Source organism: Thalassophryne amazonica, chromosome 7, assembly GCF_902500255.1.
Source record: "Thalassophryne amazonica chromosome 7, fThaAma1.1, whole genome shotgun sequence".
NCBI lineage: Eukaryota > Metazoa > Chordata > Actinopteri > Batrachoidiformes > Batrachoididae > Thalassophryne > Thalassophryne amazonica.
Genome location: NC_047109.1, coordinates 83,183,403 through 83,207,710, shown reverse-complemented (window position 1 = coordinate 83,207,710; position 24,308 = coordinate 83,183,403). Strand labels below are relative to the sequence as shown.

Here is a 24,308-nt window from a genome sequence, read left to right as displayed (position 1 = left end):
TTTTCTTCCCAAACTGTGCACACCTAGCTGCAGGCTGACACGTGCACGCAGAAGAAACCTGTTTAGCTTGTGTATGTGACAGCATCCCATCTATTCGGATTTTTGCAGGCGAGCGTGCAGGCAAATGACATGTACAAGCAGATCGAGTTCACCTGTTTTGCCCCTGTGTGTCATTCACAAACAGGCATGCCTTCATGCATGCAGCAATACGATGATGCAATAAGGAAAGGTCGCACCAGTGAATGAGTCACTAAAAAAATAATTGGGAGAAGAAAAACAACACGTCATCTGTGTTTGCTTTGCATTGGTGAGAAGCAGAAGTAAGATATAAGCTGTGTTGACTATGTTTGCTCCATCTTTGAGCAGCAGTCACATGCAGCATTAGGAATTGTGGGAACGGAGTCATTAAATGTCACGACTAAACGGGTCAGTGACAGGGAGACGACTTCCCTGTGGAAATGTATCGGAGAACAGACAAAACCTGGGTGAACCTGGGCAGGGCTGCACACAGTGCTCAGTTATTGCTGTGTGTGTGTGTATGCGAGGGATAGAGAGAGAAACGATAAAGAGGGCACCAAAGATGCTGAGTCACAGCCTCTCTCTGTTCTCTGTGCCTGCTGTCCTCATGACTTTTCCCTTATCTCTCCTTCCATCCCTCCTTTTTGGCCTTCCTGGTTTCCTCTCATTGTAATGTGTTCTTTGGCTGTATATTTGTCTTTCTTCTCTTAATAGCAGATAGTTGTTTGCAGATCCATGACTACTTGATGTTGTCTATAAACAGTGCTTGAGCGTAGCTCTCGCAGTGCTAACCCTGAGACCCAGGGGAGGGAAGTGTAACAACTGCTGAATGTTTCCTCTTGGATCAGATTAACCGTGACTCCATCAGTCACTGCCTTTGGAATTGTTGTGGTTGTAGCACTGCTCTAACTGCCATTGTGCTCTGTAATGTGGTAAACATAAACCTCCACACATTTCGCTCTGTATGACGCCTCCCTGTGGGCAGTGTAAATACTGCTGAAAACACTTGGCACCATTCCTGCCATTCTCACACTTGTAAGGTTGCCGGCTATTAATAGAAAGTGTCCTTCTGATGCTTTGTCATATTGTGTGGCCTAAAGCATACATACTTCACATTAGAGGCACATCTAAGCGAAGCTATGTTGGGTGTTGCTCAGTTTGTTGTGAAGTAATAACAGCCAGCTGGGACCTTGCTGCTTGGTATGATTTCAGTTTGTCACTTTGTTGCCAGTGCACTGAAGCCATTTGATCTGATGCTGACTTAGTGTTGGAGAGTTCAATTATAAAATGTCCGTGTGTCAACAGGTAGCTGGATAAAGAGCAGTTGGGGTCATGTGCAGAGAGAAGGCAACCAGCTCAGTCTGATCTACATTGCTCCTCAGCTGGGGTATTGGGTGGCCGCCATGTCCCCGCTACACTCAGGTGAAAATTATAGTCCACTGATGATACTGATGAATCAGGCGTGCACATAACCGGTGCTGATGCTTGTGTGGAAAACACGTCGGGAAGTGCTTCTTAGGAGGAGTGAGATGATGACAGATTGTTGGAAAAGTGTTTTCTGCGTTAAATTATTTATTTTTACCACCATGAGCACCAGTTATGTGCATGCCTGATTAAAATTACATTATAAGTAGGCTACTATACTGTCCCAAGAATGTTGTTTTTGGGGAGGTGTTTGTATATTCATCCATTTTACATATTCCAAGTAAGAATCACAGGGAGCTGGAGTCTATCCCAATGGTTAATGGGTGGAAAGCGGGGTACCCCCTGGCAAGTCCTGACTTCAGAATCGCAACAAAGATGAAAATAAATATGTGAAGTGTTTTAGAGTTGCTATTTGTAAAAGCAGCTGATGGCAAGTAAATCCCCTTACCTGTACTTCTTTCTAAGTTCATCTTTCACTGAATCTGCTGCTTCTCTCTTTGCCACCTGCTGTCCTTCCCACAGGTCCCGTGCTTGCGAAAGACATCAGCACATACCATACAGTGTTTCTGTTGGCTATTCTGGGAGGCATGGCTCTCATCCTACTGTGCCTGCTTTGTCTCCTATTGTACTACTGCAGGTCTGAGACACATGCTGCTATTTTGTTGATGTACTTTTTCAGTCATGTTCAGAAGAACGTTTCAGGGTACATCAAGTCTACTAACTGAACCGTAACTTCTCCTGTCTCTGTGTTGTGCAGACGACGTTGTTTGAAGCCTCGGGCGTCTCGTCGTAAGCTCGTGCTCTCCTCTGCTTTGGATGGCAGTAAGAGGGATCAAGCAACCTCCATGTCCCACATGAACCTCATCAGCAATGAGGTGTGGCAGTTCAAACAAATCTACCTTGTTTTTTCTGTTCTAGGGCCAGTCAGTCAGGAAAAAAAGACTTTCCTTTTAGAATGACAGACCTGCCAACTACATATTTACTTGTCTTATACCCATTTGATGGTCCAACTATACTTTTATAGAGTTGTGCCCCAAACTTACAGAAAAGTTTAATTTGGAAATGGCGCCTGTTGGGAAATGGCAAAATTGAAACCAAATGTCTTTACATTTTCCTTGCAAGATTTAAAATTTGTGTAGTTCTAAAAGCAATCATCACAGCTGCATTTTTAGATGAGAAATAATATTTTTTGTGTTATTTGGGATTCCTTCCTCAATTATATAATGTCTATATAGTCGCAACCTGGTTGTTTTTTGTTTGTTTTTTTTAATAATGTATTGTACAGTAGTTCATGACACCATGGATCTTTTTGAGATGTCTCCAGAGAAGGTCTCTGAGCTGTGGAGATACAAAATTTCACTGTGGAAGATAATACTACGACTACTACTACTAATAACAATAAAATTTCCCTGTTCTTAAACACAAGAAGGCACTGGTTGTGCAGTTAGGCCCTTAAACACAGCCAAAGGTTCCCCATTTAACCCAGAATTAGACCAGTTAGCCAGTCAGAAGGGTCTACAAGTGATTCCATTAATTATTGGAATCATCTTAAAGGGGCTTGCTGTATGTAAAGTTGACTTAACAAAATATGATATCATGAGGAAAACATGAAATAAATCTACCTTCTAAGTATATTTATTAAAAAACACTTTATATGGTTGCATATTTAGTTGCCATGTGGTGCACAATAAATATGGCAGTGTGCTACTTAATAACATTCTACTTTGGCAGATCTGGAATTATAAGAGATTTTTTTTTTCTTAGAAAAAATAGAAAAGAATAATACTATCCAGTACTTTATTTTCCGTGGCTGTGTTTAACTTGGATTGATATGTTTTACTTTCCTTGGTTCACCTCTGGGTGTTGCCTTCTGTATGTGAAGTTTAAAAAAACAACAAAAAAAAGTACATTTTTATTTCTTTGTAGGTGCAGCTGGAACTAGTTTCCACAGTGACTGAACCAGATATGACCACACCAATGCTGAAGCCGTCCTCCTGTGAGCAACCTGACAGTCAACAGGGTCGAATCCATCAAAGCAAACACAGCCGCTCCTCTCTGGGCAACAGCAGTCACCACGGCTCTTCTTTTGGTAATCTGACGCCACGTAGCAGAGAGTACCGGCAGTCCACTGAGACGTTCCAGTTAAAGGCTGCTGTCTCCCAGTGGAACAGACAAAGGCTATCGTCAGTCGTACACTTCTGTCTGTTCATCCAGCAACCAGGTTTCAGATGGGCTGTCATTAGCCAATCATTGTCAGGTGTCAGCTCACCAACTGAGCAGTGCTGGGCTTATGGACTGTATCTCTCCTACTTCTCCTCCTCACTCGCCGAGCAGAGGGGAGGGGGTTGACTACCGGCCTCCTGATTACCTTCTGTCCCGCTCTGTGGACCACTTGGAACGTCCCAACCCTTTGTCGCTCTCTAGGCCGGGCCAGCTGCTCTGCTGTGGCTCTGTGGACCTGCTGAGTGGAGGAGAAGGCTACCCGCGAGTGCGTCCTACGTTAGTGATCCCAGCACACTACATGCGCCTGCCTGGGGAACACCCTCTATCTGGTCAGGCCCTGCTGCTGCAGACAGATCAGCAGAGTGATTTGGAGACCATCCAGGCTGAGCTCAATGCCTCACATTCCCAGCAGCCTCTGGGGCAGTGCCTCACAGATTGCACTGCGGGTTCTGCCAAGCAAGGTGACACAGAGGGTCTCGGGCTGCCAGAGTCTCTCTCTATTCCAACAGCACTTGGGGAAACGGCTCTTGTGGAAATAAACAGTGAGGACACTTTACTGGCTGAAAAGACTTTAATGGAGTTGAGAGGAGGGAAGCCTCTCCCACACCCACGAGCCTGGTTCGTCTCGCTGGATGGACGCTCCAATGCTCACATTCGCCACTCCTACATTGACCTTCAACGAGCTGGGTGCCATGGCAACACACCAAGTGGAGGAGTTCGGCAAGGTAGTGGCAGTAGCCGGAGGCATGGCAGTGGCAATGATGCCAGTCTGGATTCTGGTGTTGACCTGAATGAACCAAGAGTGGGGCGCAGGGGCAAAGGAGAGAGAGCGATTGAGAAAGACAGATCAAAGGTCACAACTCCCACCATGGCTTACACCCAGCTGGTGTATGTGGATGATCTGGATGGAGGTGGGAGCGAGGAGGAGATGCCGAAGTGTAGCCCTGAGGAAAGCATAATAAAACCTGTACTGTCAGACAAGGCAGAGGATGATCCAGGGGTTGTAGGGCAGGAGGACATCGAGGGCGTAAAAGTACAAGAGGAAGCTCCCTCGCTTTCTCCTTCATCCCCCGAGTCCCCTCCTCCTTTGCCAACACCAGAGGGCATGACTTTAATGGCTGAGCGTGCTCTGTTCTCGGTCTCTCCTCATGATGATCTAACACATGAGGACGGAGAGGAAGAAAAGAAAAGCCCCTGGCAGAGGAGAGAGGAGCGACCCCTGCTGGCCTTCAACCTGAAATAATCCATGGATGACCACTTTATGATTCTGATGTCCAGACCAGTGTGAAGGATGCGGTCATTTAAAATGAAGCCCCTTTTTATTCTTTATTTAGCACTGAGAACATATGTCAGCACTGGGGACCTTTTAGTCTAGAATGTGAAAGGACATTTTATGTCCTTCACATACACTCCTTTACACAAAATTATCACTGTTGTAATCCTGTTGTCATCCTCATGCTGCACTACATGAACAGACCAGGTGTGTGTGTGTGTGTGTGTATACACGTGCCTTGCCTGAGGGAGACAAATGTTCTTTGGAGGTGAGATATTGAAATATTTCAGGAATACGCTACACCTGGTTGAAGGGAGTTTCTAACCTGACTTGACTTGGCCATGCTGACTAAGTTTTCTGTGGAGCATCTGCAACATATGTATGTGACATTTGAATGGCTGGTGTTAAGCCTTGAGTCTAGTCCAATAACTACTCTTGCCATGAACAAGTACAACCTGTATTTTTAATGGGTACCTGAGTATGTTGTTAGAATTTAATGTAGCCTATCAGAACACTATATGGGTGACGAGTTTTGGATTAGCAAAGTGAAACCACTACCTGCACTCAGCTGAATCATATAATGTGATAAGGATAGAATACCACTATACTTAGTACTGTAGTTCAGTCCAAAATAATTGTGAGGTGTACTAAAGATATGAAGTCTTTTGTAACTGCCCCCCCACCGACTTTGCTATTCATCACTTTATACAGCTGCTTGATGACTTTTTGTAAATTTGAATCCTGATTTTTATTTCCCAACATGAAGTATTTTACCTGAAAATAGGCTTTAAAAAAATCTGGTATGTTAAGGGATTGTTCTTTTTTTTTTTTTTTTTTTTTTCCCCTCTTGCCTTATTACTAGGGGAGCTACAACCACTACCTTCGCACCCCCACCCCCCAAAAAGGACTAAACCAAACCAACTGTTTTAGGTTCCTTAGATGACCCCAAAACACAATCAGGATGTTCCCAAAAATAAAAACTGGCCTCAAGCCACTTATCCAGGATGGCCACCAAAATAGGGTTTTTCACTAAAACACCTTTACACAACATATAAACAACTTAAATATCACAGAGATCCAATGGGAAGACCATTGCAGGTCATAGCAAACTCATTTGTGCCTAAACTAAATTCATTCATGGGTTTAAGATTCAAAATGGTGTCCAAATTGGCCGCCAATAGACCCTTATCATTAAAATACACAGGAGGAACAAACAATAGACTTAATAATGACAGAAATCATTGGTGTTTTAGTGAAAAAAACCCTATTTTGGTGACCATCTTGGACGCCATCTTGGATAACTGGCTTGACAAGGCCAGTTTTTATTTTTGGGAACATCCTGATTGTGTTTTGGGGTCATCTAAGGAACCTAAAAAAAAAGTTGGTTTGGTTTAGTCCTGTGGGGTGTGGGGGGGTGTAAAGGTAGTGGTCGTAGCTCCCCTAGTATATTGTTTAGAGAATAAAATGACACGACATTCACCTTAATGTTACCTTTTCCTTATATTTCGAAGTGCCTTTTAAGCAAGCTTACACAGATATATGGAATATATAACTTCTCAACTTATTTTGCCTTCAGTCTTTCTCTACCTCAGCCTGTTGCTATCCCACATGTAAATGAAAGCATGTAGGGGTTTTTTTTTGGGGGGGGGGGCGGGGGTGTTAAATAATAAGAATAAATCACAAGCCCCAAGCTACACTGCTGACATGTCAACAGAATGGCAGGCCTTTCCAGCAATGAGATAAGAAGTCAACAATTTGCACTTGTTTTTAGTGTTGGAGGGGCTTCAAAAAAGCTAAATGTAATTTTTTGGGTGTGGATTGCCATAGTTCTGTGGTTTTTTTTTGGATGGGGTCCATTTGTCCTGAATGTGCTGACATGTTCCTGGATGGTGGTGAATTTTCATCTGCAGGGCTGCTGCCTGTAAGTAACCAGCTGCAACTTCTCAGGCTTTGTGTTTATGTGTAAGTGCTGAGTTATAATCAACATACACCCATTCAAAATTTACATAGTCATAGCAGTTGTGTTACTGAGTGTGCTACAGGTCTTTCCTCTGCCTGGTCAAAATGATGGTGAGTCTGTGTTGTGAATGGGACCTTCTCTCTTTTAGTATCTCACAACAACCTCTGTTTCTATGATGGAGCATCACAGCAGCATCCCAAGTTTGTAAATTAGCTGCTTGCATTATATTTCAAGCCAATTATTCTGAATAAACAGCCAAACCAGGATATATTGTGTGTTTTGGTTTGTACACTTTCACAAATATCAAATATGTCCAGGTATCTTGTCCTTTTGGAATCTCCAGCGATTATGACTTGAGACTTGTTGGAATGAAAACAAATAAAAAATGATGAAGTCAGATTTCTTTGTATAAAAATGATGCCCATGAAACTCCCAGTGAAAAGGATAATGGCACCCTTTACCTGTAGACAAGTAAATCATCACTTTTACAGACACTTTTCTTCAAACGAGTCAGAGGATGAATATTTGGACATTTCCAAGTCTGAAAATCTCTGATAATTTCTATCAATCATTAACAAATGTGAACAGTACAGTTAATCTGTCTGGAAGAAGCAGTTCTCTAAATTTGAGTGACAACTGAGGAAAGCCACCAACACACCCAGACATCTCAGAAAAAGTTACAGGCTTGTGTGGCTGCTTTTGGAGAAATTGTGCACAGTGCAACCACTGTCTTGCATCAGCACTCACAGCTGGAGTGGAACAGAGAAGGATTTTCATACAACAAAATGGATCAAATCTAGACTTGCATCTCCCAGGTACCTTCTGGCAAAGTGTAACTGAACTTTCAAGTCTTACACGAAAAATCCTCTGCTCCACTCCACCATGATGTGTAACTGGTAGTGCGATATGTAAAATGTGCACTCTATAGTGTGCCTGGTCTGGTTCCCTGTGGCTACAGCCGGCTCCCTGGCAGTTCAGAGTGCTTGCCCTAGGGCCAGCTGTCACCATGTGTCCTCTCCTGCGTGGAGCTGATGTATTAAGTGTGGGGTGCCAAATCTACCTCATATATTCATTCATTAATTTTCTGTACCTACTTACTTCAATAAAGGGTCACAGCAGAGCTGGAGCCTATCCCAGCAGTCATAGGGCATGAGGTGGAGACAGGTATACCCTGGACAAGATGCCAGTCCACAAAAACACGGGGAGAACATGCAAACTCGAGACAGGAAGGGCCAGGTGGGAAGCGATCCCACCACCTTTGTGTGAGGCAACTTGTGCTAACCACTAATCCACCGTGGCACTCCATCTCATGCATTTTTTTAAAAAAGTCCTAACATTTCCTGCATCTGCTTTTTTATCTGGATTTAAACCAAAATTGATTTTTTTTTTTTTTCCTAATCCCAATGAGGCTCAACTTTTCTATCAAGCTTTAAAGACAGATTTTTATTTTGTTTATTTTACCCCGAACTGCTATGCAAGGCCAGTCTTGGAGCATGTGCTGGTGCTGTATTACACCACATCAACAATACCATGTAACCACCTTGGGTCCTGGATGGGCAATCAACCAGACAGATAACCTGAACAGCCCAGATTTGCTGTGCAACTAACCAAAAATATGTTTCTTCTCCAGTTCCCTGTAAGTAATGGTTTCCTTTTCCACATGCATTTCTGTAACAGCAAAATTCACCACCATCTTTCAAAACTAAACTCAACTGAAGTAATTTAGTTTAGTTTAGCAATGTTTCCCTCCTAATTGACTGTAGGTAGATCATTTGCATAGGCATTCCATAAAAATTTCCATGATCAACTGTAAAATTAAATGTTTTGAACTTAATTCATTTAAACTTACTTCTTTCAGTTGCTCTCATTAGGTGTCACCACAGCACATCATTCGTTTCCATCTCACCCTGCCCTCTGCATCTTCTCTCACACTAACCATTGCATGTCCTAGTGGCTCCATCCTCAGCATCCTTTGCTCTGTATACCCTGCGTCCCTCCTCTATGTGTCCAAACCATCTCAATCTCTCTATCTGGCTTTGTCTCCAAACTGTCCTACCTGTGCTGTCCCTCTGATACATTCATTTGTAATCCATGTCTATCCTTGTCACACACACACACACCCCCCAAAGAAAATCACAGTATCTTCAGCTCTGCCTGCTATCTTTTTGATAGCCCCACACCACCTCCAAGCTGTACCATGTTGTAAACCTTCCCTTTCACTCTTGCAGATATCCTTCTGTCACAAATCACTCCTGCCACCTTTCTCCAGTTGCTCCATCCTGCTTCCACTCTCTTCTTTACCTCTCTACTGCACTCTGCATTACTTTAGATAGCTAACTCAAACTATTTAAACTGAGCTACCTTCACTCTCTCTTCCTTGTAACCTCGCTATTCCACAGGGCTCCCTCTCAGTCTTGCTCCTACTGACTTTCCTTCCCCTTCTCTCCAGAGTGCATCTCCACCTCTCCAGGCTCATGCCAAACTGCTCTGTACTTTCACTACAGATCACAATGTCATCTGCAAACATCATAGTCCATGGAGACTCCTGTCTGATTTCATCTGTCAACCTATCTATCATCAACAAGAAAGGACTCGGAGCCCACCCTTGATGTAATCCCACCTTTATTACACTTTTAGGACTTTTAGGTACAAATGTGTGAGCTTTAATGAGTTGTATGTTTGATTGTCTGACACACTTTTAAAATGTTTACCATGAAAGTGCTGCACAAATAAAATAATTACTTGAGGTAGGTTTTACGCTAGTGTCCTGTAGGTGGAGCCATTTCCACAGGCTTTTTCTTTGTTTTTCATCTCGCTCATTGCTCCTGATCATACGGTGGCTTTTTAAACATTTTCATGATGGCGGAGGACAGTGAATCCGCTGCCAGCCAGCAGAGCCTGGAGCTGGACGACCAGGATACCTGCGGGATAGACGGAGATAACGAGGAAGAGAATGAACATATGCAGGGGTGAGGATGGCTTGTGCGTGGAAAGAAGTAACATGTCAGGCAGCCTGTTTGTAAGACACGGAGGCTAGCTAACTGCCAGGCTATCTGCTACAGGCCGTTATTTTAAGCTAGTAACCAGGGCGAAATGTATCATTTTAAACCTTTGTGGCATGAATCCCCTTTAGATATATATTTTTGTCATTTTAACTATGAGTTTAAGTATGTCCATTAGCATCCTCGCGGGCAGCTAACTGCTTTGAAATGAATGAGTTGAGCGTGACGGTAACCCCGTTAGCTAGCGTTTAGCTCAGCTGCCAGTGGTTGCTATGGCAGCTAGCTCTCCACCTGTTTTGGTCTGTAGAGTTGATTGTGTGTCCCATCATGTAAAGCAACGCGATCTCCTCCTCGGCTTTGTGTAGAAGTCCGGGGGGTGATGTGGGGGCCAAGAGGAAGAAGAAGAAGCAGAAGAGGAAGAAAGAGAAGCCAAGCTCTGGAGGAGCAAAGTCTGACTCTGCCTCGACTCTCAGGAGATCAAGGTGCAGTGATGATCCATCGCATAACCAGCAGCACACACAGACATGCTCGACTCTAGGCTCATTGTAGACAGGGCACAAGGCTGGAAGAAACTCCTTCATATCTGATGTAGATATGCTTGTACCTAGTTGTAACACGATAATACATAATTCAGTTGAGCATTTCTGGAAGAATTCTTAGCTGTAGCTCATACCATTTTTTTTTCTTTTTTTTTAATTTGTTACTGAAATGATGATACTCGGACTACAGATTGTGCTTTTTGTGACCTCAGAAATGGCCAAACAGTAACAGCCAAATAAAGACCTACAGGCTGTCTTCGGGTGCCTCACTGTCATGCATGTGCATCTCAAGAATTCCCAAATTAGAGTGTTTTCACTGCAAAATGACTGCCTTAAAAATAGTGTTGTGACACAACCTATTATTGCGCTATTATAAAAGCTGGTGGTGACCGTCTCCAGTCATTTCTTTGAGTCTCTGGCAATGTGAATTTTATTTAGACATATGGTACCCACACTGACTTGTATGAAGCATTATAACACAATGCCTTGGAAATTCACTTTATTCTGTGTATGTATAAAGGCTGCTTGGACAGAAATGTAAAAAAGACAAAGCAATCATCTTGTCATTTGTAGTCAAAACAACAGTTGTGCCATAAGCTCTTAATTAGCATTCTGCATAAAAGCCACACAGTTTGAAGTGGTTAACTGGTGCAGCAAGGCTCGCGCTGCACCTGAGACAGGTGTCTCTTGCAGGCAGTGTGTATGCTCTCTAACCTATTAGCATGGGTGCCAAGATGAAAATCAAGATTGTCTACAACCTTGGGGCACATGCATGCACCTGGTGTCCAACAGGCTTTATGCTCAGATTATAGCTTGCTTTTGCTAATACCACTAGCCAAATTAACAGACATTAGTTGATCACCTTTGTTCAGTGCCCTCTGTCTTCCATTGAGTTTTTAAATGTGAGCTGTGTTTGACTTACTGTATTGTATGTTGTTGTGGCTACATGGGATATTTAGGGCATTCCTTGTTTGGTCAAGGTCATTAGTAGTTGTTGGTCTTTTGGCTGCCCCCATTTTTATGAGCTTGTGCTGTGGCTTGTCTGTCCGGCGGCGGCAGCATGTGTAAACATGTTCTTTTCAGAAACCACTCAACCAATGATGCTGAAACTTTATGTGCATGTTCTACTCATGAGAACATCAAAGTTTGTTTGAGGCGTTCTGGTCCAATTTCAAATATGGCCGCCATGGCATCCAACTAATAATCTTGTGTATAGCCATTTGTCAACCATTTATTTAGCAATAGAGCTGAAATTTGCTATATGGGTAGCAATCGGCAAGCCCAAAAACATATCCAATGGGTTTTCTGAAATTTTTAATTTTGACCTTGATATGACCCCTGGACTGTGATCACACCCAGTTTTCCAGTTGTCACTTTAAACATCATCTCAGAAACCACTCAAACAATGAAGCTGAAACTTGTGTTTGTTCCTACCCATGAGGACACCAAAGTTTGGCTGAGGCATTGCAATCTGATCTCATGGCGGACATATTGAAAATGTTACCTACAGCAGCAGTTTTTAAAGATACTGAGCTGAGATTTGGTACAAGGGTAGCTAGTAGGTAGCTCCAAAACATATCTGGGGGGGGGGGTGTTAAGATTTCTTTTTACAACCCCAATTCCAGTGAAGTTGGGACGTTGTGTAAAATGTAAATAAAAACAATACAGTGATTTGCAAATCCTCTTCAACCTATATTCAATTGAGTACACCACAAAGACAAGATATTTAATGTTCAAACTGGTACTTTGTTGTTTTTGTGCAAATATTTGCTCATTTTGAAATGGATGCCTGTAACACATTTCAAAAAAGTTGGGATGGGGCAACAAAAGACTCGGAAAGTTGATGAATGCTCAAAGAACACATAATTGGAAACAGGTGAGTGTCATGATTATGTATAAAAGGAGCATCCCAAAAGGCTCAGCTGTTCACAAGCAAAGATGGGGTGAGGATCACCACTTTGTGAACAGCTGCGTGAAAAAATAGTCCAACAGTTTAAGAACAATGTTTTTCAAAGTTCATTTGCAAGGAATTTAGGGATTCCATCATCTACAGTCCATAATATAATCAGAAGATTCAGAGAATCTGGAGAGCTTTCTACACGTAAGCGGCAAGGCCAAAAACCAACATTGAATGCCCGTGACTTTTGATTCCTTAGGCGGCACTGCATTAAAAACCAACATCACTGTGTAAAGGATCTTGCCGCGTGGGCTCAGGAACACTTCAGAAAACCATTGTCAGTTAACACAGTTTGTCGCTACATCTACAAATGCAAGTTAAAACTCTACCATGCAAGCGAAAGCCATACATCAACAACATCCAGAAACGCCACCGGCTTCTCTGGGCCCGAGCTCATTTGAAATTGACAGATGCAAAGTGGAAAAGTGTGCTGTGGTCTGATGAGTCCACATTTCAAATTATTTTCGGAAATCACAGACGTTGTGTCCTCCGGACAAAAGAGGAAAGAGACCATCCAGATTATTACCAGCACAAAGTTCAAAAGCCAGCATCTGTGATGGTATGGGGGTGTGTTAGTGCCATGGCATGGGCAACTTGCACATCTGTGATGGCACCATCAATGCTGAAAGGTACATCCAGGTTTTGGAGCAACACATGCTGCCATCCAAGCAGCGTGTTATTCATGGACATCCCTGCTTATTTCAGCAAGACAATGCCAAGACACATTCTGCACGTGTTACAACAGCGGGGATTCGTAGTAAAAGAGTGCGGGTACTAGACTGGCCTGCCTGCAGTCCAGACCTGTCACCATTGAAAATGTGTGGTGCATTATGAAGCGCAAAATACGAGAACGGAGACCCCGGACTGTTGAACAACCGAAGTCGTACATCAAGCAATAATGGGAAAGAATTCCACCTACAAAGCTTCAACAATTAGTGTCTTCAGTTCCCAAACACTTATTGAGTGTTGTTAGAAGGAAAGGTGATGTAACACAGTGGTAAACATACACATTGGGATTTGGCACAAGTTTTACACAGATGCCCTTCCTGACACAGCTCCAACTTCACCTAGTGCTTAGCTTCTGAAATCTGTCAGGATCAGGCGTACACAGATCAAGTTAATTTGTAGTTACTTAATGGTAAATTTATATAATTTATATTGCCCTTTTCCATCTGCATCTGTATTAATTCCTGTATCATAACTGTAACTGTGTGTGTGCGTGTGTTCTACTCTACATGCAGAACCCTGGTTTACCCATTCAAAAGCTACAGGACATCCAAAGAGCCATGGAGCTCCTGTCCTGCCAGGGTCCAGCAAAGAACATTGATGAAGCAGCCAAGCACAAGTATCAGTTCTGGGACACACAGCCGGTGCCCAAGTTAAGTGAGTATCTGTGTATGCAGTTTCAACATGAGACATTTGTTGGCAAGCTGCTTTCATTTAATTTAATTTAATTTTTTTTAAAATACATTATTTGGCAGTGCTTCAGGAAGCATGTAGATACAAAACAAATATTATTGTGTATACAAAAATATACAGAATATACAGTGTGTGTGTAGTGGGTGACCACAGAGTGAGTGTGGCCATTAATTTAGTGTGTAACCTGGGTACAGTTCCCTGGCCAGTGTCCTTTTTATTTTAACTGAAGTCCCTATTTTTCCCATTTATCATGGATTTGGATTTTCTGGACAAGCTGGGTCTTTCCAGCCTGTCACACGGACAGTGAGTGTGGTATGGAAGGGGTGACCTCACGACGAGTGAGTTGAGAGGCAAGTGTTTTGAGCATATCCAAAACACTCGCCACACCCTGGCACTTCTCACAACACCACACCCTGTCAAGTGCCGGCAACCATGTGGTGTTGTGGGATGTATTTGTGGAGGATAATAGGTTAGGTGGTGTGTGCTGTACATGCCTCCAAATGTACTGTCTGTGTGAGAGGGGCTTTACAGTGAATAAAATGCAAACAGAACATGACAGTACAGTCATATTATTTAAGATCCCCCCACTCAGAACTATTTTTTTGAAGTGAGAATCACATTCGGTTCCACAGTGAGTAGGATTTGTTGGCCCCTCCTCTCAGTGAGAGCAGCAGTGGTTGTGAGGTGAAGAATGAATGAAGAAGAGGAACAGTGTTGGCACAAAAGAAACATTTCCACATAACCCTGACCATTTTGTTTGAATGCACCTGAAGAGCACACTTCTTCCTCCTTTCTGCAGTGGCCTCCGTGCGTGGCTGTGTGCCCCCCCCCCTCCCCCCCCCAACACACACCCATAACAGGAGCACCCTACATAGGTAGGCAGGTGCATAGGTAGAAAAGCAGGTCCCTTTCTTTCATTCATTCATTTTATATGTTCCAAAGAATTGATTGATGGAGTGATTACAGGCTTGCGGATGCGACAATTTTTTTTTATTCTTCTTTCTATCAGAGCATTTCTTGATTGCTGTCAAGATGTGAGGAAATATTCAACAACCGCAACAAAAAAATGCTTCCAAATTAATCATACACTGTCAATTATTTTCCTTGTCACCTAAAATTTTAGTTTTATCTTTTGGGAACCAGTCAGAACAAAATAGAAGTGGGACTGTTGATTTTAATATGGTATTTAAACTATGGTATTGTCACATTAATATGGTATTTAAACAAATTTATATGCTACACAGGTCAAGTCAGATCATGTCTGAGTGTAGGTATTGTATCGACCACACTGTAAAACTGTCTTTGGTCCTGGATAGCAACTATACAGATAGACAGCAGGTTCATCATCACCTCTTGGAAAAAACAAAACACTTGTCTCCTACACCATTGAAATGTGGGCATCCTCTTGACCTTCAGTAGCTACTGGAGCCCTCAACATTGGGGTGCCTTAGTGCTGGATTTTGGTATATTGGCAAAATATCGTAGCTGATGTTTCCTCACACTGCAAGTATTGCTCATCTTTTAAACTCCCAAAGTATGTAACTGTTTGTTTGACATAAAGTCATTTTAGTGGTACCCAAGGATCCTCTGAAGAATCCTTGTACCAAAGTCATAGCCTTAGGTCACTGGTTAACATCCAGGTTTCAGAACTACAGAGTAACATGGGAAGCACTTGACCCCAAAGACTTTGTTCTTCATTCTCCTGCAAAGATACAGGCATCGCCAAACACCACTGTCCACTCGTAACCCTTAACCAAGCGTTTCTCAATTTCAAAGGCTGAACACCCAGAGACATTTTCAGCTGGTTTTATTCTGCCATTCTGTGATAAGTTGTGATTCTGAAACTCATCACTGAGGTGTGAGTTACACAGTGTTCAGGTGTAATCATTGGGCATGCTTATTGGCATTAGATTGAGCTGTTTATGAATGACAATCATTAATTAAATCAAATCAAATCAATTTTATTATATAGCGCCAAATCACAACAAACAGTTGCCCCAAGGCGCTTTATATTGTAAGGCAAAAGCCATACAATAATTACAGAAAAACCCCAACGGTCAAAACGACCCCCTATGAACAAGCACTTGGTGACAGTGGGAAGGAAAAACTCCCTTTTAACAGGAAGAAACCTCCAGCATTACCAGGCTCAGGGAGGGGCAGTCTTCTGCTGGGACTGGTTGGGGCCGAGGGGAGAGAATCAGGAAAAAGACATGCTGTGGAAGAGAGCAGAGATCAATTACTAATGATTAAATGCAGAGTGGTGCATACAGAGCAAAAAGAGGTGAATAAAAAGAAACACTCAGTGCATCATGGGAAACCCCCCAGCAGTCTAAGGTCTATAGAAGCATAACTAAGGGATGGTTCAGGGTCACCTGATCCAGCCCTAACTATAAGCCTTTAGCAAAAAGGAAAGTTTTAAGCTTAATCTTAAAGTAGAGAGGGTGTCTGTCTCCCTAATCCGAATTACAGCATCATACATTACATATGCAGCTTGACATGTGCAGGGGTCAGTGCTGCATGAGCAGTTGTGTGTGCGTGCGTGCGTGCGTGCGTGCGTGCGTGCGTGTGTGTGTGTGTGTGTGTGTGTGTGTGTAATATGAGGAACAGTGTCAGAAATTTTCTGTCCTTACAATTTGTGAGCACAATTTGAGACCCATTAATTGTTGTTGATACTCTAGTGATTTTTAGCTCAGTGTATTTTGCTCATTAACCAAAGGGACTGTAGATTTGTTCCCATAGTGTGGTTGAGTGTTGAAATATCCTTGATTAAAACATTAAATCCTCAACCTTGGCGTACATTGTCCACTTTGAATCTACAAAAGTGTAAGCCAGAGATTGAGATAAAGAGTTACAGACATCATTTTTCTCTTTGTTCAGATGAAGTGGTGACAAGTCATGGGCCAATTGAACCTGACAAAGAGAACATCAGGCAGGAGCCGTACTCCTTACCTCAAGGCTTCATGTGGGACACCCTGGATCTCAGCAATGCAGATGTCGTGAGTACCTAGTTTCTCCAATACAATAAATACTTCTCAGATGTCTTACACAATCTCACATGTTGCATCCTGTTTCTCAGTTGAAGGAACTGTACACACTGTTAAATGAAACTAGATGGAGGATGATGACAACATGTTTAGGTTTGATTATTCGCCAGTTTTCTCAAGTGGTAAGCCTTCACTTCTTTGACCCTGTGCCTATGCAGGGTTTCAACCAGTTATGATTATTTTGAGTTTAAACTTATCTCATCTTTGACAAAACATGTCCTGCTGTCTCAGGGCACTGCGTCCACCTGGCTGGTTACCACAGTGGCATTGTGGAGTGAGAGTGTCCTCAAATAAGAAGCTTGTGGGCTTCATCAGTGCCATCCCAGCAGATATCCGCATCTATGACATGTGAGCAAGACGATGCACACTCGCAACGAAATATGAGCAGGTGAAGCTATGATACAACCTTTGACTATCATCTTTCTTCTTTCTTCTGCTTTAGGGTGAAGAAGATGGTTGAAATCAACTTTTTATGTGTTCATAAGAAGCTACGTTCAAAGCGTGTGGCTCCAGTACTAATCAGAGAAATCACACGCAGAGTGAACTTGGAGGGGATTTTCCAGGCAGTATATACAGCTGGGGTTGTACTGCCGAAACCTGTGTCCCACATGCAGGTACACGTTTTATGTTAATGAATTTTTGTTCATGTGGATATATTGTCTACCTACATGAAACTACTAACTTGTTTGCTATTTGGGGGGAGGAGACAACCCAATGGGTTACAAATTCTACTTGTTGTTTGTCTCTGTTTAGGTATTGGCATCGTTCTTTGAACCCCAGAAAGCTTGTGGAAGTTAAATTCTCTCACCTGAGCAGAAACATGACGCTGCAAAGAACCATGAAACTCTACAGACTGCCAGATGTAAACATTAACACCCGTTGACCCACAGTATCGTAATAATATGCATTTACTGCAGAAACCTTCATGATCCCGTCATAAAGGGGAAGAGAGTATTGAATATTGGAATGGTTCCATTTGTGCTTCTATCTGTTGCTTTGTGCACCAGTTCATTCAGCTCATTCAAAACAACATGAAGTACTGAACAGAATCATGCAGATTGAAAGGTGTCAATTATATGCTAGTTTTGTGAGTTTTAAGAAGGTTTTGTACATGTTTTTGAGTGTTATAGCCAAAGTTTCTACTTTAGTATTCTTGTAGTGTGAGTAGTTTTGCTTGCTACTGCTGACACATCATATTTTCATGAATGCATCACAGAAGAGTGGTTTAATGAGTACACCAGTAGGGGTGGGTTTGGCTGGCATACATTGCGCAATTAACTTTTTTTACCCCTCTCATGCTGTATAGAGTACAAAAACTGCAGGACTGCGACCAATGGAAAGGCGTGACAGCCGACAGGTCACTGAGCTCCTACAAAAATACCTGAAACGCTTCCATTTGGCGCCTTCCATGGGAGAAGAGGAGGTGGCTCACTGGTTCTTACCACAAGACAACATAATTGACACATATGTAGTCGAGGTATCTGGAATTAGTTAATTGCCTCTGAGCATTTCTAGTGATCCTGCTTTCATTTACATAGTTGTGCTTCTTTTTTTCTCAGGGAGCTGGTGGTATATGGACAGATATGACTAGTTTCTACACTCTACTACCCTCACTGTGATGCATCACCCTCTCCATAGGAGTCTAAAGGCTGCTTATTCCTTTTACAACATTCACACTCAGACCCCCCTACTGGACCTAATGAACGATGCCCTGATCCTAGCTAAGCTGGTAAGGCTGCTCTGTCTGCAGGGTATAATAACAGCACTGAAAAGAAATGTTTATCTGCTCTCATCAGTCGGGTAAACATGCAAACATACAAGGCAGGTGCCGTACATGTGTGTGAATGAGAGTGAACACATTGGACTAGTGCAGTTGCAAGGAGTATGTGTGGTGAGGGTAGATTGGTTTAAGTGCATTGGTTCAGCTCTTCAACATAATAGTGTGGTAGAGAGAAGAGCGTGCTGGAGGGGTGGAGAAAGGTGGCAGGAGTGATTTGTGACAGATGGGTATCTGCAAGATTGAAAGGGAAAGTTTACAAGACTAGTGAGACTAGCTGTGTTGCACGGCTTAGAGGTGGTGGGGCTAACAAAAAGACAGGAGGCAGAGCTGAAGATGCTGTGATATTCTTTGAGAGTCACAAGGATGGGACAGCACAGGTAGGATGGTTTGGAGATGAGGTCAGAGAGGCAAGGTTGAGAAGGTTTGGACACATACAAAAGAAGGACACAGGGTTTGGAGGAAGTTTATGGATGTGCTGAGGGAGGACATGCAGGTGGTTGGTGTGGCAGAGGGGAGGGCAGGGTGAGATGAAGACAGATGACCTGCTGTGGTGACCCATAACGGGAGCACCGAAAAGTAGACTAAATTATTGGAAGAGTTTTTAAGACTACAATTCCTTATTTAGGGTAGCACTGCGGCTTATTGGTTAGCGCTGTTGCCTCACAGCAAGAAGACCAAGGGATCGCTTCCCACCTGGCCCTTTCTGTGTGGAGTGTATGTTCTCCCCATGTTTGTCTGGATTTGGTCTGGCTTCGTCCCATTTCCAGAGACATTCAGATTAGATGAATTGGAAACGTAAACTGACCAAAGGTGTGCGTTTGAATGTGTTTATCTGTCTATACGTGGCCCTGTGATAGACTGGTGGCCTGTTCAGGATGTACCTCGCCTCTTGCCCAATGACTGCTGGGATAAGCTTCAGTTCCCCCATGGCCCTTAATTGGAATAAGGAGTATAGAAAATGAATGAATGAATTCTGTATTTTTAAGAAAAGAAAGTGTAAATAATCCTTACATTTTCATGCAATCTCTGTTTAACAGAAAGGTTTTGATGTGTTCAATGCCTTGGATCTAATGGAGAATAAGGTTTTTCTTGAGAAGCTCAAATTTGGTAATTGGTGAGGGAAATCTGCAGTATTACCTCTACAACTGGAGATGTCCTGCTATGGACCTGATAAGGCAGTGGTTTGTAAACTCATGTCACCACATTGGCTCAGGAGCAAGTACTGAGATAACTGAAATAGGTTCTAAGATTTAGAGCTGCTGTTTTTCCCAGTTTTATGCTTTCTGCATCTAAATACATTTATCATAATCACAGCTTCTGATGTTTCCTCGTTAATTTTAACGTACTGGACATGTCCCTCTTTATGGACAGAAACTGTACCAAAATATGAGTTTTTTGTGTGTTGCGTATACAGTCGTGTACATGAGTAATTGGACACAGTATTTGTAATTTTGGTACACCACCAAAAGGAGTTGAAATGAAACGTGTAGTGTAAACTAAAAGAGATTTAACAAAATATCGCATTAACTACTTAGGATTATAGCCAGTTTTATACACAGTCCAGTTTATACCCCTTTATATAAATATTTTTAATACAAATTTTTACTTCCACAGCCAGTTTTATTCAAGTCAGGGGATAAGTGACCATTTTAGAGTGGCTGAAGATGTCTTGGATGTACTGTATTTGTTGGATTAGAAATTGCACCAGAGTGTAAGTTGCGTCTGTCAAAAAATGCATCACGGGGACAGGAGACCGGCCCATAAGTTCCACCAGATATTTTGCAGTTATTTCTTAAAAATTTAAGATTTTTTTTTTTGTAACAGTCTCGAAAGACTATTCAGTCACATATTAGTCTAAAGAACAACAGGCTTTATCTTTAATGTTGGCTGCTTCTTTTCCAACTGAACTGTGATTTTTGTGTACTGTTACACCCTGTTTTTTTGTCATACAAGTCATTGGAATATATAACATGCAGGACCTCCCAGACTGTAGGGGGGAAAAAAGACAACTTATGGGCTGGAAAATATCGTAATTTACATTAATCATAAAGAATCAAACAGTATTGTACTCTATGATAAATCTGTCTGCAGTAGGCAGTTCTCAAAACTGATTGACTGTATAGTGCCATGTTCACACGCCATGCAATGCCACAAATTTGCATCCATCGCCAGGCGAGGGACGCGACACCATCGCCTGGTGTGTCGCTGTGCTTTCGCTGCAGAAATTTGCCCCAATGCGTCATTAAATAGGAGGAGCTTCCATTCCGCTCGCCGTCAAGTCAACATGGCAGACCTTGATCACACGGAGCAAGTTGCTGTGTGCTCTATTTGTTGTGGAAAGTTGACAAAACGTCGCAAGCGGCTCCGTCCCTGGGTTCACAACATCCTCATGAGATGTTCCCAATTTGGGGAGTTTCATCATTTGCTGCAGGAAGCTACGTCTGGATGACGGCCGTTTTCAGCGGTACTTCCGCCCTCTCCAGGACCAGTTGAGGACCTCCTGTCCCGTTCACGTGCACACATGTGAACAATTAAAAAAAAAAAAACTGGCTGCTGCAGTTCCTCGCTCTCCTCCAACTCTGTCATAATTGGTGTTATAAACAGTCACCATTTGTTTTATTATACATCTGTGTAGTTTATAAAATTACTTCAACGGACGATTCGTTCACGTGCACTCGTGTGAAACAAAGAAAAAAAAACTGGCTGCTGCTGCAGTTCCTCACTCTCCCCGCAAACGCTGTCGTAATTCTGTTAAATAAAGGAAAAAAGGGACATAAGTCCTGCTCATAGGCTGGCTGCCAGAGACAGGACATGTCCACATCAAGTATAAACTCCAGACATCTCCACGTCACTACATATCCAATCCCTGATTGGTTATCGCGGCACGACAAGATGAAAAAGTTACAATTTTTCAACTTGGGGAAGAGGGCAGCGCGACGCAGTGCAAAACGATATCGCGCCACAGACACGCCAATTGCTCAAAAATGCTTTATGTGCATTGCTTTATTCGCGTCCATCTGGTCGCATTGTGTGGCTTAGACTTTTGTGGTGCCACAACGCGTCCTTCCATAGGGATTACATAGCAACCTCTTGCCGCCGTTTCTCCGCGTGGCGTCCGGTGTGAAACGGCGGCAAAGAAGATGGTTAGGGAAGCCACCAAGATGCCCATGAAATTTCTAAAGATGCTGTAGGCTTCTGTAGAGGTAATTTCCGGTATATTCATTTTGTGAATTGTTTTGTAATTTGTGTCAGTAGCAGAGGTCACCCCTTTGAGTCTTGTCTGCTTGAGGTTTCTTCCTCAGAGTGAGTTTTTCCTTAACACTGTCACCTGTGTGCTTCCTCTGGGGGTTGATAATGTTAGACCTTACTTGTGTGAGCGCCTTGAGGCAACTTTGTTTGATTTTGGCGCTATATACAACCCCAATTCCAGTGAAGTTGGGAAGTTGTGTAAAATGTAAATAAAACACAGAATACAATGATACCTATATTCATTGAATACAGCACAAAGACAAGATAGTAATGTTCAATTGATAAACTTTGTTTTGTACAATATTTGCTCATTTTGAAATGGATGCCTGCAACATGTTCCAAAAAAGCTAGGACAGTGGTATGTTTACCACTGTGTTACAATCACCTTTCCTTCTAACAACACTCAATGGGCCTCATGTATCAATGTTGCGCACTTGTGGCGTAAATTTACGGCGTAAACTTGAAATACACCAAAGTCACCGTGACATGCCCATTTCTGGTGTACGCCTGACGTGATCTTGATAAATGCGGCGGGTGGAAACGATCGTAATTATATAAACACGCCCATAAATTTCAGACTTCGCTTCAGACACACCCTCATTTTACGACGTAGAAGCCGGAAAGACGGCAATGAAAAAGAGACTCCCCAATCACGACGCGTGCCGTAGAGCGTCAAAAAGCGGCCGTCATATCAATTGTTTGTAGTATATAATCAATAAAGTGTTACAGTGGTCCCTCATTAATCGCTGGAGTTACGTTCTAAAAAATAGCCCGTAATACGCGAACCGCGACGTAGTCAGCGTTATTTGTTACAATTATTATAGACGGTTCAAAGCTGTAAAACCCCTCACTACACAGTTTATACACTTTCTCAATCAGGCATGAACATTTTCTCACTTTTCTCTCGTGTGTAAACACTCTCAAGTTCAAACCTTAGTAGGAAAATAATACCAAACTGTTTTCAGGCCCAAACATTTGTTTGAGAAATAAAAATAGAACGTTTCCTGTAAATAATTATGATGACATTTAGAACTAACGAATTATTTTAACGATCAACGAACAAGGGTCGGACACATAAGAAATTATTAATAGTGACTGACCAGTATGGCACAGATCGGTCCCTCTGCGTCCTGGCGCTGCGCCTTTTTCCACTCAAACCTGGCTGCAGGTTGTTTGTTTCCGAGTGACAAACACAGTTATGATAGTTGTTGGCGCTCTTTTTTCTTCTGGGTGACAAGATTCTTATAAACAGATACGCAGAACACAATGCACTGTAAAAAAAAAAAAAAAAAAAAGGCATGCAAAATTGGACTAAATACTCCGCGAGACTCCGAGGCCACGACAGGTGAACGGCGTTATAGCGAGGGACCACTGTATTCTCTTTTCACATGTCAATAATCTTGACATGTGGATATTTGCTTGCTCAATTAATAAAGAACGCCTAATCTGTCAGATTTCTTTATTTTTTAAATGTATTTCTGTATTATTTTATTGTGACAACCGAATGGAGACGACAAAACCTGGTTGCAGCACGGGCGAATTAAGGGAATGACGAAACTACAGTTGTTATTATCAATTTCATAGTCTAAAACGATCACACCACATGAAGTTAAGCTCAGCGCTGCTCGCCTTTTTCTCCAGACTTCGAGCCTGGAGCCAGAGCAGCGCTGAGCTTAACTTCATGTGGTGTGATCGTGCTCCATAACAATCCCGCAAAGGCGGGATTTGTATTGATTATTATGTAGTATAATCAGGAAAGTGTTATTTATGTAACATATGCATTGATTTGTATAATGGCACTGTTTATCATGTTGATCATCTTCATTTTTATGTGGATTCCAACGCTAGTTCATTTTGGTGTATAATTTACGCCACTATGTATATTTTCAGCGCAGCGTACGCCAACGACCACATTGATAAATGCCAAGTAGCGCAGCCGTTTTGGCGTACACCCCATATACGCTCAAATATCGCCGTATGCAACGTTGATACATGAGGCCCAATAAGCGTTTGGGAACTGAGGACACTAATTGTTGAAGCTTTTTAGCTGGAATTTTTTCCCATTATTGCTTGATGTACAACTTAAGTTGTTCAACAGTCCGGGGTCTCCGTTGTCGTATTTTGCGGCTTCATAATGTGCCATACATTTTCAATGGGCGACAGGTTTTGGACTGCAGGCAGGCCAGTCTAGTACCCGCACTCTTTTACCACGAAGCCACGCTGTTGTAACGTGCAGAATGTGGCTTGGCATTGTCTTGCTGAAATAAGCAGGGTCGTCCCTGAAAAAGACGTTGCTTGGATGACAGAAGGTGTTGCTCCAAAACCTGGATGTACCTTTCAGCATTGATGGTGCCATCACAGATCTGTAAGTTGACGTGTTGTTAGTGCCATGGGCACTAACACATCCCCATAACATCAC

The 24,308-nt window shown here is 42.6% G+C and overlaps 2 protein-coding genes across 2 annotated transcripts in view; both read left to right on the top strand.

Moving 5' to 3' along the window:
* The window catches only part of fam171a1 (family with sequence similarity 171 member A1), a 53,390-nt gene extending 47,655 nt beyond the window's left edge, over nt 1-5,735 (top strand). Inside the window, 5 exon segments of the mRNA XM_034174834.1 lie at nt 1,324-1,440; nt 1,966-2,080; nt 2,201-2,318; nt 3,370-3,603; nt 3,605-5,735. Of these exon segments, the coding sequence (XP_034030725.1) occupies nt 1,324-1,440; nt 1,966-2,080; nt 2,201-2,318; nt 3,370-3,603; nt 3,605-4,909 (1,889 nt within the window). The 3' untranslated portion in view covers nt 4,910-5,735.
* Nucleotides 5,736-9,701: 3,966 nt separating this feature from the next.
* On the top strand, nt 9,702-18,557 carry nmt2 (N-myristoyltransferase 2). Its single transcript, XM_034174835.1, is given in 14 exon segments — nt 9,702-9,868; nt 10,267-10,361; nt 10,364-10,383; nt 13,639-13,780; nt 16,694-16,812; nt 16,893-16,923; nt 16,926-16,967; nt 16,970-16,982; nt 17,092-17,208; nt 17,303-17,465; nt 17,467-17,474; nt 17,614-17,722; nt 18,167-18,337; nt 18,420-18,557. Coding segments are annotated over 14 exon segments (1,203 nt in total). The 5' UTR covers nt 9,702-9,755; the 3' UTR covers nt 18,480-18,557.
* Nucleotides 18,558-24,308: the final 5,751 nt, after the last annotated feature.